Below are 13,761 nucleotides of genomic sequence, written 5' to 3'. Positions count from 1 at the left end.
TTTTGTACCGATCTATGATGCAATTGAAAACATAATAACATAGGAGGCATGCTTATGTGCTTCCAACCTCACTCTGCAGCTCCTTCAGTTGCGCCCATCCTTCACTATCTTCCCAGAACTCCTTGCCTTTGCCCAGAATACCCCTCACTGCACTTCGAGCCTTAAACCTCCAATCTTTGGCAACGAGCTCAGCTTCATCTGCATCTTCCTGGCCTTCTTTGTCCATAGGCCCGTATTTAGAATACCCATTACGGACCAATTTCTCGGTGGCACTTACAATTTCCATCCACTTCTTTTCATCACCCATCTGGAATGCCCCCTGTGTTGATGAGGCCACGGTAGCACGCCAAGCCTTCTCATGGGCTTCTAAGGCTTTCGTCGGACACCCACGCCATTGCTCAACGCGGGCAACAAGAAGCCAAAGTGAGGCGGAGTGGGTGATGTGTGGCACAACCAAGTTGTCCAGCAGAGATATAATCTGGCCAGCGATTGTACCAATGCGAATGACTTTCTGAGACTCAGTGCCATTGTCAACTTCAATTACAAGCTCTTCGTACTTGTAAACAGTTGTAAGGTAGTCCACAAGCATGCCCAAGATCGGAAGATCGATGCATTTTTCGCCTTTCTTGTCGCCGAGAATCTCAATGAGTTTCTTCTGTGCGGTAATAACATCACGGAACGGGGTAAACGGAGGAGGGATTGAAGCTGCCACCGTAAGCACGTTTTCCCAGATACGGGAGTTTGTATTTTTGAGCTGAGCCGCACGACTGAGGGCTGCAAGGGCCTCGCGCTTATGTTTGTAAGGATCTTCCGGCGTTTTTCCTGTTTCCGGTTCGTCCTCTTCGTCTGGCAGCTGCTCCACAGCAGCGGGCGTAGGTTCATCTGGCTGAGGTGTTTGTAGTATAGCTGCAGCAAGGTTGCTCCATGATTCAGCATCGTTGTTTTCCAATTGCACAGCCCGAGTAAATGAGGCCTTCGCATCATCCCAACGCTGAAGTTCAAGCTGCACGCAGCCTAGTGAGAACCAAGCGCCGTGGTTAAGACGGTTGATTTCCAAGCTCTTGCGGTAAGCCTCCTCTGCCTTCTCCAATGCAGGCGGTTTCACCGTGAGATAATGCCGAGCCAGAGACCTCTGAGCACGGGCATATCTGTTATTCGAGACCGCCCATGCGCGCTCGTACATGGTTGGGTCTGAGTCAATATCTCCTAGAATACAGAAAAGTCTTGGGGCATCAGCAGGGAGAGGCGAGAGCTCGGGCCCCTCAAACTTCTCGTCTTCGTCTACAAGCCCTCTGTTCGTAGGTTCGTAGAGTTGTCTGCGAACCATGGACTTAGCCTTCTCCTCTCTGTCTGTAGCGGCATAGCAAAGCGCAGCCTCCGCCCACATCTGTAAACGCTCATAAATGTCAAGAGCAGTGCGCAGTCCTCCGAGATTGACCCAACGAGATGCCAGCTCCGCCTCGAGATCCCACCTGGTGGAGAAGCTCAGAAGCCATATGTATTCGAGTCTCTCTGCAGCTGATGCGGATTCGGATTTCTCGGGTCTTGGAAGGAATGTAGTAGGTTCTTCGACAGTAGAAGTAGCCTGACTATCGAGGGTAGCGGTGTCAGCAATGACTTGATCCACAAGAGCTTGCATTTGTAAAACCGATCTTTCCACAGTTCGAGCCCTATAGCCCTCAATTCTGCTCCGAGCTAGAAGACCCTGTGTATAGATCTGCCAATTTGAGCTACCGCCCTCAAGGACTCGGGTGGCGTAGGGGTGTGTCTCCTCTCGAGTTAGACCATCCTCGGGTGTAGTGTTAGTTATCGCGGCCGCAAGAGCTAGGAGAATAGCGGAGTCCACAGGGCTGAGCTTCGGCTGATTGCCGGGATCAAGAGATGCCAATGCTGGTGGCAGCGTCGACTCATCTTGTATGGTAACTTGATTATCCTGGGACTGTTGTTTCTCATCCTTCGTAAAGGATATAGATTCCAGAAGGGTATCATCGTTGAGGTCTAAGTTCTTCGGCCCCGAGGGCTCCAAATCACCTGGGCTGTTGTTCGTATCCGTTGCATCGTCGGCACTCTTCGCAATGATAACGAGTTGACTGATATCGCGTTCTTGGAACTTGGTTCTTTTGCCCAACTTTCCGGTTAAAGCAAATTTGAAGTTCCGTTCTAATGCGGCCTTATCGATATCGGCTCTGGCTTTGGAATCAAAACCGTGGTGAGTGTGTATAAGTGCTCTCTCGAGTAGGAATTTCCCTTTCTCCGAGCCAGCAGTATTTCCAGTCAACAGAACGCTGCTAATTTGCTCCATGTCGGAGTAGATCGCATCTTGAAGCGTACCGGTGATTTCTGCTAGCATCTTCTGGTGAAGGAAATTGACACGCATTCTTGCCGTCCTAGCAACCAACGGGCCATTCGTAAGTAGAAAATCCGTGTCGGCCAATATAGCCTTCGCAACAGCGAAAAGCTCCACATTCGGAGTCAATCTATAAGCAGCTTCGCCATCTACTGAGAGATCACGAATTATATGCGATCGGATGGCTCTCAGACATGTCGGATCAGTTCGCAGAGTGGACGGGATAATTAGCTCTGCAGGGTTGAAGCTAAGCGGAGGTCCAGTAACATTGGACTGAAGAAAACTGAAGAGTGCTGCTAGACCAATGTGAAGCAGCTGCGAACTTCGCTGTTCAGGAGTAGAATCATCTGGTTGCGTGTGAAATATAGACTTTGTCTTGTTTGCCAAAAAGGTTGTATACGAGATTTCTCCGCTAGATACACGAGCGAGAGAACTCTCATCTGCCGAGTCGTGGCCAAAGACAGTCTTTGCCAGAGGTAATTGTAAGATTGGAACTATCTCAGCATCTGCTAATTGGATAGGCTCATATAGTTGCTTCAACGAGGACGCTTCATCAAATAGCGTGTCTAATGACGCGGGGTACGCAATCGAAGCCTCTGCCATATTTAAGAGTCTCAGTCACTAAGAAATGGATGCCAAGTTCAGAATAGCAAAGAAGTGTCCTTCTCTTCTAGACCAACTAAAGAAACCCTCGATTCCGGCGGCTTGAAATACTGCGTTATGAGCCCCTCAGCTGTGCGAGGACGATTCGATTCAGATATGAGTTCTTGGGTTGACACGATATGTTCAGAGTGACATGCTACGGCGCTCAACACACCACTCGACGTCGAACCTTGTAAGGTAATGGATGTGGCTAGTAGATATGAGTGGAATGATCCTGGAGATGGGAACCAGCGATGCCGCTTAATAAAACCCCGCCAAAAAAAAAAAAAAAAAGGCATATTTATCGATAAGGCAAAAATTTGTAAAGGCGGTGGTGGCGGGGCTCCGGGATGTGGCATTACGGGCTCCACAGATGGAAAGCACGAGCAATATCCAATGTGCAATACAGACACGCACTTCAAGACTATACAAGTGTACTCTTGATTCTGATTCATTTGAGTCCCTGTATATTGGGGTAAGGAGCATTATATAAGAATACAATACCGAGGGGAGTAATTGTTTTGATCGATTAATAGAGGACAAATAAATGAATCTAATATGAGGTTAACTATTGATTGATGTAACTGATAAAATAGAATCCGCGAATCGGTAGAATGGGTTTATCTTTGGAGCAGAAAGAAGATCACAGAAAAGAAGTCTATGGTCATTCTATTTAGGCCTTCTCTGTGCTATTTGACTATTTCAGTAATTCAAGCAATTCTACTAGTTTAAGAGTCTAAGCAGGAATGTAGGCACACCAGACAATACGACTCTATATCGTTTGCGCCTAATCTCCTAACAAACTGGAGTAAGTAGTTTCAATATACGAGTTTCCGCATTATCTCGGTATTGGAACAGGGATAATAATGATAGAAGTAGTATCCGTAGATGCAGGAGTACTACTCCTACGATTATGAGTAGACCAATGCCCCATCGGCAGCCTGGTATTTACTAGTACATGAGACACTCATGTCCTGGAGATGGAACGGGTGATCTTCATAAGATACCACCCCAGTGATTCACGTATGCTGGTTCCCCTCAGCCGTCAGCATCACATTGCGCAACTTGAAAGCGATGTAGCAAGCGCTGCATAAGGACTTTTGTGGCGTTGAGTATAGTTCCTGTGAATGTGAAACCTGGCAGCACAGGATCATTTCCTCAGACATGGTCACTAGAGTCTAAATATCCGTAAAATGTACCAGTCTCTTTATACCTGACGTATCACTAGAGACGTTGGACAATGTGGTCGGCAACTGGGGCAGTTCCCTTTGTGATGCTGGCTGCTTCCACCTGCTTAAAGTATTGCATAAGTAGTAGGACTGGCTATTCCTGCAGTATAGGTCGGGTCGTAACAAGGGGAATAGCGATCGGGCAGATCTGGTCATAAATATTGTAGTTAAGGCTCACGTTGCAATCAGATTTTCCAAAGGTTGGCGGCTCCATGTGGAAGTAGTTGTCGGAATGCTTTCACTTTTATGAATGGCTTGTGGCTGGTATGCCTTGTTACGGACTACCAGGGCACTTATATCGGCTGGAAATATCGACAATAGTTCTACCAAGTAGGTAAATTACTTTCACTGGAGCTTGTAAGCTCGTAACCAGTAATGAGAGTTGCTTAAGAGCCTTTGAGGAAGTTAAGTTGCTGTGTTATGGTAGTACCTTACTTTGTAAGTTGTTAATGGACTAAGGCGAACTCACCTAAGTTTTCATCTTCTGTATACAAAGGAAGGGTTGTAGCGAAAGATCATGAAAGTGACAGTGGAAGATGGCGAGAATGAAAGTAGAAAGGATCTGGAATATGATACGTGGTATATAATTGAGACGGGAATTGTGTCAGGTACAGTTCGATATCGTGGTAAAGATGATTGGCTCAATATACACACTTGGTAAATTGTTCTGAAATCTACAATGATCGAGTAAACGGCGTCATAGAGTTAAAGTAGAGAGCCTACACATGGAATCCTAGGCGTATTGAATAGTGGTCCTCATTTGCACCTTTAAAACAGGCGGCGCGAGCAATAGTATTCAAAATTCATTTGCGCTTACAAACAAGTATAAACGCAAGAACAAAAGCCAAGAAATCGCTAGAAAAGACGAAGGGTTTGAAATCCGTTAATGGAAAGTAAATTCATCCGATCATAACTTCTATCGAGGACATTACAATAGCCATTCGAATAATAACCATGAAAAAAGAATCCCTGAGAACAATTCGCTTTCTTTTCAATCATTCCCTTAGAAATCATCCTCATCAGAGAAGACCTCCTCACCACGCTTCTTTCTGGCCATACGCTCCTTCTTCTTCTTGCGCTGCTCGCTTGAAGTGAGCTTCTTAGCCTTCTTCGGGGCTTCAATCTGTAGAACAAGTTAGAATAACATACACAAGAGTGAAGGGACCGAGATATGGGTTCGGAAAAAAGAGATTTCGTGAAGGGTATGTGGACGAAGTGGTGAAAATGACTAAGGAAGTTTAAACATACCTTGTTGCCCATAGCATCGAAAGTGTCCTCCTCGTTGACCTTCTCAGTAAGACGAGGACCAGAGCCCTGGCCCTGAACCCAGTTGTGGCCGGAAGGAGTCATCTTTCCGTCAACAACAGCCCAGACTTCCTCGGTGAGGTTCTCAGTGAACTCACGAGAGTGAGTGATGATGACAACACCACCCTCGAAGGTCTTAATGGCCTTGGAAAGGGCACCCAGGGAGTCACGGTCCAGGTAGTTGGTAGGCTCGTCCAGGACGATCACGTGAGGGCGCTGCCAAGAGCAGGCGGCAAGGACGACCTTAACACGCTGACCACCGGAGAGACCGCGCATACGGGAGTGAGAAACAAGCTCAGCATCGAGACCGAACTGGGCGCAGTGCTCTTCGATCTCCTTGCGGACCAGAGGACGGAACTGACCGCTGGCAAGAGCCTCCTTCTGGTCAACCTCGGCAACCATCTTGGCGTGGGACTGGATGATCTCGTTACGAGGGATCCAGGCGTTGTCGCTGGTCATCATGGGAGTCCACTTCTCGCTCTTCATGCCGATGTTGTCACCCAGCAGGAAGGAACACTCGTACTCGTAAGTGTTCTTGAACTTACGACGGGAGTGGATACCAATGACCCTACGGGGGGTACCGTCGATCTTGTAGATCTTGTCCATGGCCTTCTCATCCTCATCGGTGACGATCTTGTTGGCACGGTCCATGGTTTCACGGTCCTCACCGGTCTGGAAACGCCACTGGATGTACTCGGAGGGAGTGCTGTCGAGGTGGTTATCAATGTGGGCGAAAGCGTGTTGCTTGATGTAGGCGATACGGATGTTCTCGTGCTGGTAGACATCACCAGTGGTAGGGATCAACTCACCGGTCAAAACGTTGACCAGTGTAGACTTACCGGCACCGTTGGGACCGATGACAGCAATACGGGATCCCAAAGACACCTGGAAGGAAATATCGGTAATCTGGGGACGAGGAGTGCCAGGGTACTGGAAGGACATGTTGGAGACACGAATGATAGCCTTAGCCTTGGTCTTGACACCCTCGAGGAAACCGGGCTCGGGGAACTTGAACTCCATGTCGGAGGCACCCAGCTCGTAGTAAGAGCGGGCGGAAGGAACCTTCTTAACGAACTCGCTCAGGGTACCGCGGTAACGCTTAAGCTTGAAGTTACGCTCGTAGTGGATGACGTGCTGGATAACGTTGTCCAAGAACTTGCTGTCGTGAGAGACAATGATGGAAGTGCAAGGGGAGGTGCAGAGGTAGTTCTCCAACCAGGCAACGTTCTTGACGTCCAAGTGGTTGGTAGGCTCATCCAGAAGGAGGATATCAGGCTTCTCGAAGACAGCACGGGCAAGGGCCAGCTTCATCTTCCAACCACCAGAAAGGGCGGTAATGGGGCCGTTGAGCTGCTCACGGAGGAAACCGAATTCCTCGAGCTTGGCTTCGACCTCCTCCTGCTTGGGGTCAAGGCCAACCTCGCGGAGCTTCTTCATGGTCCAGCCAATGACGGTTTGCTCAGTATCGGCAGAATCCAAGTCGTGCTCAACGTAGACGGTCTTGACCTCATCCTTCTTGGGGAAACCCTCAAGCTGCTCGTTGTTGATAGCACGCATGAGAGTGGTCTTACCGGTACCGTTGGGACCAAGAAGACCGTAACGCTGACCACGCTTCAAGCGGAGGTGGGTCTGGTTCAGCAAGATCTTAGCACCATAGGCCAGGGAGAACGTGCAGTTGCACAGATCCTCACCCTCCTCCTCGTCAGAGAGGACTGCATCCTCAGCAGCGGCATCAGGAGAAGCACGCTTGCGGAGGGTCTCAGCGACAGGCTTAGCCTCCTCCTCACCGACAATGGCGGTGATGTAGGGGAGAGCGTTCTGAGTCCAGCTCTCAACCTCGCCAACCTTCTCGTCAACGAGCTGACCAGCAATGGCAGCAACGTAGTTGATGACGGCCTCGGACTTCTTGACCTGTTCGTCAAACTTGGGGGAAAGGATCTCCTTGAGGATACCAGCAACAGTGGCGATGTCACCGGCAGTGGAGATCTCGGGGATCTTGCCATCCTTGACGTCACCAACACGGCTGAGGGTGGCCAAGGCCTGTTCGGTCTTGCCACGAGCTTCAGGGTCGGGCAGGGTGTCAAGGTTGTGGGTAAGACGAGGCATCAACTTGGGCAAGAAAGGAGCGACGATCTGAGGGTCCTCGACGAGCTTACACATGTTGTCGACGATGACAGCAGACTTACGCTTGATGGCAGTCTCACGCTCGACAAGACCACGGTCAAGCAAGGGGACCATGATAGCGAGGGTAGGTCCAGTGACATCGGAAACGAAGGTGGTCGCACCGAGCAAGTGAACGGTCTCGGGGACGTTCTCGGGCTTGGAGATACACTTAATGAGCTCAGGAATGAAGCGCTCGATATCCTTGTTAACGATCAGACCGCAGACCTTCTCCATGGTGGAGTAAGCGGCCTTCTTGATCTCGGCCTTGGTATCCCACATAGCCTCGGAGACTGCAGGGATCAGGGCGGGGACACGGTAAGAAACCTGAGCGGGAGCGGTCTCAATGAGGGAGTTGAGGCACTCGAGAGCGCACAGCTTCTCAGTCCACTTCTGGGCGGTCTCCAGGGACTCGAGGATAGGAGGAATGACGGCCTTGACGGCGTTGCCGTTGATGCCCTTGACAATGGCAATAGCGGCACTCTGAGCGGCATCCTTGACGTTGGTCATCTTGTCACCAACAGCAGCGAGGACAGGGCGGAGAAGAGTGACGAGATGAGGCTCAACACCGGGGGCGATGGTGGCGTGGGAAGCAACAGCCCGGATGGCGTCACAAGCGCGCTGGCGAGCATTGGCATCCTTCTTATTAGAGAGCTGCTTCTTAAGATCTTCAGCGAGCCTATGTGGTGTTAGTCAACTAGCTCACGCGAAGATTTTTCTCTCAAAGTGGGGTATCAACATACTTCAGGGGGAGGGCTTGTTCAGGGATAGGACCGCTGAGGAGGTGGGCAATGTTGTCGGTAGCGGCGTTAACCTCATCCTGAGTAGAGGAGATGTTGAGGTTCTTGAGCAAGTCCTCGAGGACAGAGAGAGACTGAGCGGTCTCCTTGCTGGAGACAGCAGGAACCGAAGAGGCAGCAGCAGCAGGCATTTTGGGCGTAAGAAAGTCGGAAATCGTTAAACTCGAAAAAGAGGAAGAATGTAAAAGAGAAAAAAAGCAAGAACGGTCAAAAAGCGTTCTATTAGGGTATCTCGATAAGAGGTGACGGCCCACGAAAAACTGTGTCTTGACGAAGCAGACACAGAACACGCTCTAAACGGCCGAAGGGAAATCTAACTTTTTGATTTGTCTAAAAGACAAAAGAGAAAAAAACAAAAGTTTTCACAAAAGAGAGGACCAGACCTCTTTGAAGGAGATAGGAGGGGATATGGTGAGAGGAGAGAGGAGGAGGGGAAAAAAGTGGATGGGGATGGATGATATTTATCGGTTTGTGGACTACTTTTTCGCCGCCCAACCCTCCAGGAGAGGCAACCCATTGCAAAAATTTTTTTTCTTTTCTCCCATGTCCCGCGCTAGACCCGGAACCGGGTTAGTGCCGATGGCTGTCGAAGCAACCAAGCCGATAGGGCCCGTGGCTGCGTTGGGATCAATCAGTGGCTGATGATTGGTCCGCTGGTGGGATAGGCAAAGCCGCCGTCTCGCCCGACCAAAGAGTTTTCTGGTTTTTTGGTCTCGCCGATTTGGATGGACAATCCGAGGATGCCACAAAAGAACCCTAGGGTTTAATTTCAAGTTTGACTCGATTATGAATTAGACCCCGAATAAGCCCTCGGGGGTTGCCTAAGGGAAAGGCAATGATAGGCGTCGCTGATTTGATAGATAATCTTCGGCCTGAGGCGACTAAAAATATTCTAGTAGTTGTGAGGAAGCCGTTATTCTTGCCAGTTGGCCCTATTGCAACTACATCTATCAACGGGTAAGGAACAAACGGGGAACCAGGTTCGCTTTCTCTGATTGCAAGGCTGCCAACTCCTTGACAAGGGTTTCTGTAGCGAGTTCTAAGAATTTTTCTTGCTCAGTATGTACTTGGATTCACGGGCGGTTACGGAATTACGGCGACGGCATCCATCCTCCAACTATAACCCTACAGGCGGTAGGATAACGCGCATCCCTTGATTATCCTTAGCGGGCTAGGCTAATGTATTCCAGTCCCTGACAGGGCATGAATCCGGGGATGCAACACTGGCTAATCCACTGCGGTTAGTGTCCGTTGACTCCGTTCCCGTGTGAATGAGTGTGTTGGGCCTGCAGATGCTGGTGCTATTTCTGTCGCCACCCTCAGATCGCTCCCCCAGACTTTAGGTGGCGCAGCCGAGTTTCTAGACATTCGAAGGCTTCTTTGGGTGGGCAAAAGAAAAAAAAAAGTAAAAATAAAAATAAAAATAAAAAAAGATAAAAAAAAAGGAGAGAGAGAAAACTAAATACGAAGAAACACAAGACGTTTAGAGTTGACCAGAGCCATGGACTATTGAGAGCCTTCGCCGCACTCTTCCGTCATCTCAAACCTGCTGCGAATTTTGGATGGCTGAGCTGATACTGAACTGTCCCAACTCAGCGTTTGCTACGTTGACATACATACTACTACCAGTACATTACAGCACTTAAATGTCTTCCAGGCCGCCGTAAGCGACTAGATAATGGGCTGAACAACTGTCCAATTCATGATCCATAAGCACAAGCAGCAATATCTTCCAACGGATTATTTATTTTTTTAATATTTTTTTCCCCTGTCGAATTGAGATCTACAAGGATTGACCAACTGAAATGGAGGCTATCAGGAGTAATTCAGAGATGGATTGTTTTACGACACGGAGCTTGGATGATACGTCTTTGACAAAAAGAGAAACAAAGCATCCAGGGATATATTCGGGGGTTGACAAGTCGACCGCTTACTCGTCGCAACCCAACGGCTGAAACGATGGCTTACAAGTCGCAGCCAAGTAAGACGACGCATCACCGCCAGATTGAATAAGACTTAAACCTCACCGCCGAATGCGTGCTTTCATCCTGGCAGGTTATATCCTGCGTTAATGCCTGTGATATGTACGCGGGGGAAGAGCGTATGCAAGGCTATGCAGCGTTGATGATCTGTCGAACTCCCAGACGGAGAAATATTAAAGTCAAAAAGCCCTTATCGTCGTTATCCCTTATCGACCATCATTTTGACTTTTTTTTTTTTGTCCCATCCTTCACGCTTAAGTTCAAATCTCCGGATTTTCCCATTCCTTATCCTTATCCCCCGCGAAAACCTCGGAGATGAGTGGCAATAAGGAAACAAAAGGGGAACTTGGAGAAGATAAAAAAAAAGAAAAAAGGGAAAAGAAAAAGAAAAAGAAAAAAAAAAAAATTTTATAAGGGAAGTAAAATTTTCACGAGCTAATAGTCACCCAGCGAATCATTCTTTGACCCATAGATTCATTGTTCTAAAAATCTCACAACATTACTACTTTTCCTTTTCTTTTTAGCCAAGGTTTGAACGAACCACCCTTACTTGTGATTCATACAAGACAACGTAATCAAATTTTTTTCTCGTCACTATTTGTTGCATGGTCCGATGGACGAAGTACCATCCTTCCATATTTGTTCTAGACAGTTCCTCAGGGAGAATTATTATGCTCTTTATTTCACCCCTTTACTCTGTACAAGCTAACTATGCCATTCTATGAACTAATCTAGCACTGTAACTAACTAGTTAGTTAGTTACTCTATTATTCATCAAGCTCTAACCGCTAAATAATCAATGATTCAAAGCACTGTCACCACTGCATACTCGCAGTATTGTAACCCAGGTTGCCACTTATTTACATAACCCACCAATCACGTTTGTTCAAAGCAAAAGTTTACAGAGGATATCCAATATTTCAGACAAAAAGAAACCGGAGCTCACCTATTATCAGATGAATACCACATTGTAGTTGAATGCCATGTTTGTTTGCCTCGTGCATGTCAACCTTAGTAGTGTGGACCAATATTAGCTACCGGCAGGCCTACCAAAGGACCGGTAGGCAGCACATGAATTCGCCACTTCTGTCATCACAAGCTTAAGTGGTTCATCCGCTTTTGCCCTTATCCGACAGCTTCCTAACTTCTCAAGAGCCTTCTACTAGTACATTCATGGTAGTTACATGAATGGTTTTTGAGGTTATCGGGTCACACTATCCGGCGGCGCTACTCGGTATTTCATCGGCTTGAGTCCGCAAAACCTAAATAGAAAACCAACGGCGTCATCTAGCCCATGATTATTTTTTTCATAGTTCGTCGGATTTTGGCCCGCACAGAAACTGAAGCATCCGACACACCGCCGACTGTGGCGATAGGGTACCTCAAGGACCAATAGGGCTACCACACATGATGTCATGGCTCGTGTTTTGTTCTTTTCCTGATTTCCTGATGTTCTACTCAGCGTTAAGCTCTCAGACTTGTTCGAGTGGCGGGAATGAGTGCTATCTGCACAGTAGATTGCATGTAGGTTGAACAATACAAGCACTATGTAGGCATGTGGCCATTATGATTGGCAATCAAGGATTGCAGTCATACATTGACTCATACTGCGGATATTGGTTCAGCTAAGGATAGGGACATACAGCAACACAGAAAGCTTCCACAACAACAGACCAACATTCAACACCATCGTTTGTTACATATAAGGTATCCTGCTCCTGCTCTTGTGGTCATGATAGAGCAAAAGTAAAGTACCACCAGCGTTACCACATCGTTTGCCCCTTATAAGCTACCTAATCAGAAGAGGAGCTTGAACTCGAGCTCGAGCTCGACGAACTGGAACTGGACTTGCGCTTGTGGTGGTGTTTCTTATCCTTCTTTTCCTTCTTGTGCTTTTTATCCTTCTTGTGCTTCTTATGACTGTTTCACAAAGTTAGTATAATGAGTCTAATAGATACGCAGCGGATAACGATGATGCATGAGACACGTACGCTTTGTTGGCCATATTCGCGCCTATAGCTCCAACCAATGCACCTCCTGCCGTGCCCAGTAGGCCGCCCCCAACCTTATGGCCAACAAAACCACCCCCTGTAGCGCCAAGAATGGTTGAGCCAAGCCCTTTCTCCCCTTCCTGTCCCGCCGGGCCAGGGGCCTGTCCTGGGTGAGAAGCGTAGTCCGACTGCGAGCTAGCGCCGTAATACGAAGCACTCTCACCCTGGTGATATTGCTGCTGGGGGTAGGGGGAGTGGCCACCGTCTTGCGGTGGGTTCATATACGAGCCTTGCCCGTGACCATAATTGCCAGGATATCCGCCTTGTTGGGGGCCGGCGCTGTAGGGTGGGGGATAATTCTGCTGCTGGCCGTACGGGGGATACTGGGTATGAGGTTGCTGATCGTGAGCGGGCTGAGATAAGTTGCAACATTGTAGTGTTAGTAGATAGTGAAAAGCCAAGAAATAGTTCCACTCTCATGCAGCGATAGCCGCGGTGGATGCATGGTCCTAAGAAGTATAGGGAGGGAAAGATAGCACTCAAGCTCGACATACTGCAGATTGATAGTAGCCTTGCTGCGGAGGCTGCCCATATTGGTTTTGTGTCGGATAGTTTCCTGGCTGACCTCCATATCCACCATACTGGTCATTACCATGTGGCGGTGCCCCGTACTGATTGTACTGATGGCCACCGTACTGGTCAGACATGATGAGTAACTGAGGATGCTTGTAATGTTACGAGGTGATGTGGAGCGAAGCCAAGCATGTAAGCCAAGAGAAATAAACACAGAAGAGAAGTCGAAAGTCTTCGAAGTCTGAGATTTATTGAGATTACTTTTCTACTTGGGGAGCTGACAAGTGAAGGAAGGAACAATATGGCTTCGCGGGGTAAAGGGGCTGTGTTAACAGGTAATTAAAGAACGACCCATAAATCGTACAGAAGCGGGAGCATTTCAGTCGATCGATATCATATTAAAGAAGTTTGTGTATTTAGTAGTAGTAGGTATTAGAAAGTGCACCACAATGAGCATTGCCAATCGCCTACATGGGTGACTATCGATTGTATAGTCTCTTCTTTGCCACAGAGACCCTTGTATGTACTTCGTACTCTGATATTTGCCCCGCTCCGATGCCAACTACTCTCAATTGATGAGAAGCCGGGAATCGCAACCTCGCCTGATGAACTCCGACAAACCAGCTCCGCCAGTATCCATGTTTACTATAACAAAGAAATCATAGAGTGATTCTCACGGGCGTTATTGATTGCTAATCGGATGTAAATAGGCCAGTAATGATGGTCAGGATG

General features: G+C 48.2%; 3 protein-coding genes across 3 annotated transcripts; all 3 read right to left on the bottom strand.

Annotated features, from left to right (window-relative positions):
- Nucleotides 1-8: 8 nt before the first annotated feature.
- BDV38DRAFT_245678 (tetratricopeptide repeat protein) lies at nt 9-3,259 on the bottom strand. The gene has a single exon (XM_032054463.1). The coding sequence runs from the start codon at nt 2,948-2,950 to the stop codon at nt 53-55; it is 2,898 nt and encodes a 965-aa protein (XP_031913933.1). The 5' UTR covers nt 2,951-3,259; the 3' UTR covers nt 9-52.
- Nucleotides 3,260-5,221: 1,962 nt separating this feature from the next.
- On the bottom strand, nt 5,222-8,614 carry BDV38DRAFT_270905 (putative translation elongation factor eEF-3; the record flags this gene model as incomplete). Its single annotated transcript, XM_032057226.1, has 3 exons — nt 5,222-5,341; nt 5,467-8,362; nt 8,427-8,614. 3 exons carry the CDS (start codon nt 8,612-8,614, stop codon nt 5,222-5,224), a joined length of 3,204 nt encoding a protein of 1,067 aa, XP_031913932.1.
- A 3,456-nt stretch (nt 8,615-12,070) lies between these two features.
- On the bottom strand, nt 12,071-13,459 carry BDV38DRAFT_79936 (putative glutamine-serine rich protein MS8). The gene is made up of 3 exons (XM_032063954.1): nt 13,011-13,459; nt 12,457-12,869; nt 12,071-12,385 (listed from the first exon to the last, which is right to left on the bottom strand). Exons 1-3 carry the CDS (start codon nt 13,161-13,163, stop codon nt 12,259-12,261), a joined length of 693 nt encoding a protein of 230 aa, XP_031913931.1. The 5' UTR covers nt 13,164-13,459; the 3' UTR covers nt 12,071-12,258.
- Nucleotides 13,460-13,761: the final 302 nt, after the last annotated feature.

Source organism: Aspergillus pseudotamarii (assembly GCF_009193445.1).
Source record: "Aspergillus pseudotamarii strain CBS 117625 unplaced genomic scaffold BDV38scaffold_24, whole genome shotgun sequence".
Lineage (NCBI taxonomy): Eukaryota > Fungi > Ascomycota > Eurotiomycetes > Eurotiales > Aspergillaceae > Aspergillus > Aspergillus pseudotamarii.
This window is presented reverse-complemented; position numbering and strand designations above follow the sequence as displayed.

Coding starts and splice junctions, on each gene's coding strand:
- BDV38DRAFT_79936 (XM_032063954.1), bottom strand. CDS start 13,163: ATGTCTGACCAGTACGGTGGCCATCAGTACAATCAGTACGGGGCACCG. Junction 12,870..13,010: donor AAGGCTACTATCAATCTGCA/GTATGTCGAGCT, acceptor AACTTATCTCAG/CCCGCTCACGATCAGCAACC. Junction 12,386..12,456: donor GCGAATATGGCCAACAAAGC/GTACGTGTCTCA, acceptor TTTGTGAAACAG/TCATAAGAAGCACAAGAAGG.
- BDV38DRAFT_245678 (XM_032054463.1), bottom strand. CDS start 2,950: ATGGCAGAGGCTTCGATTGCGTACCCCGCGTCATTAGACACGCTATTT.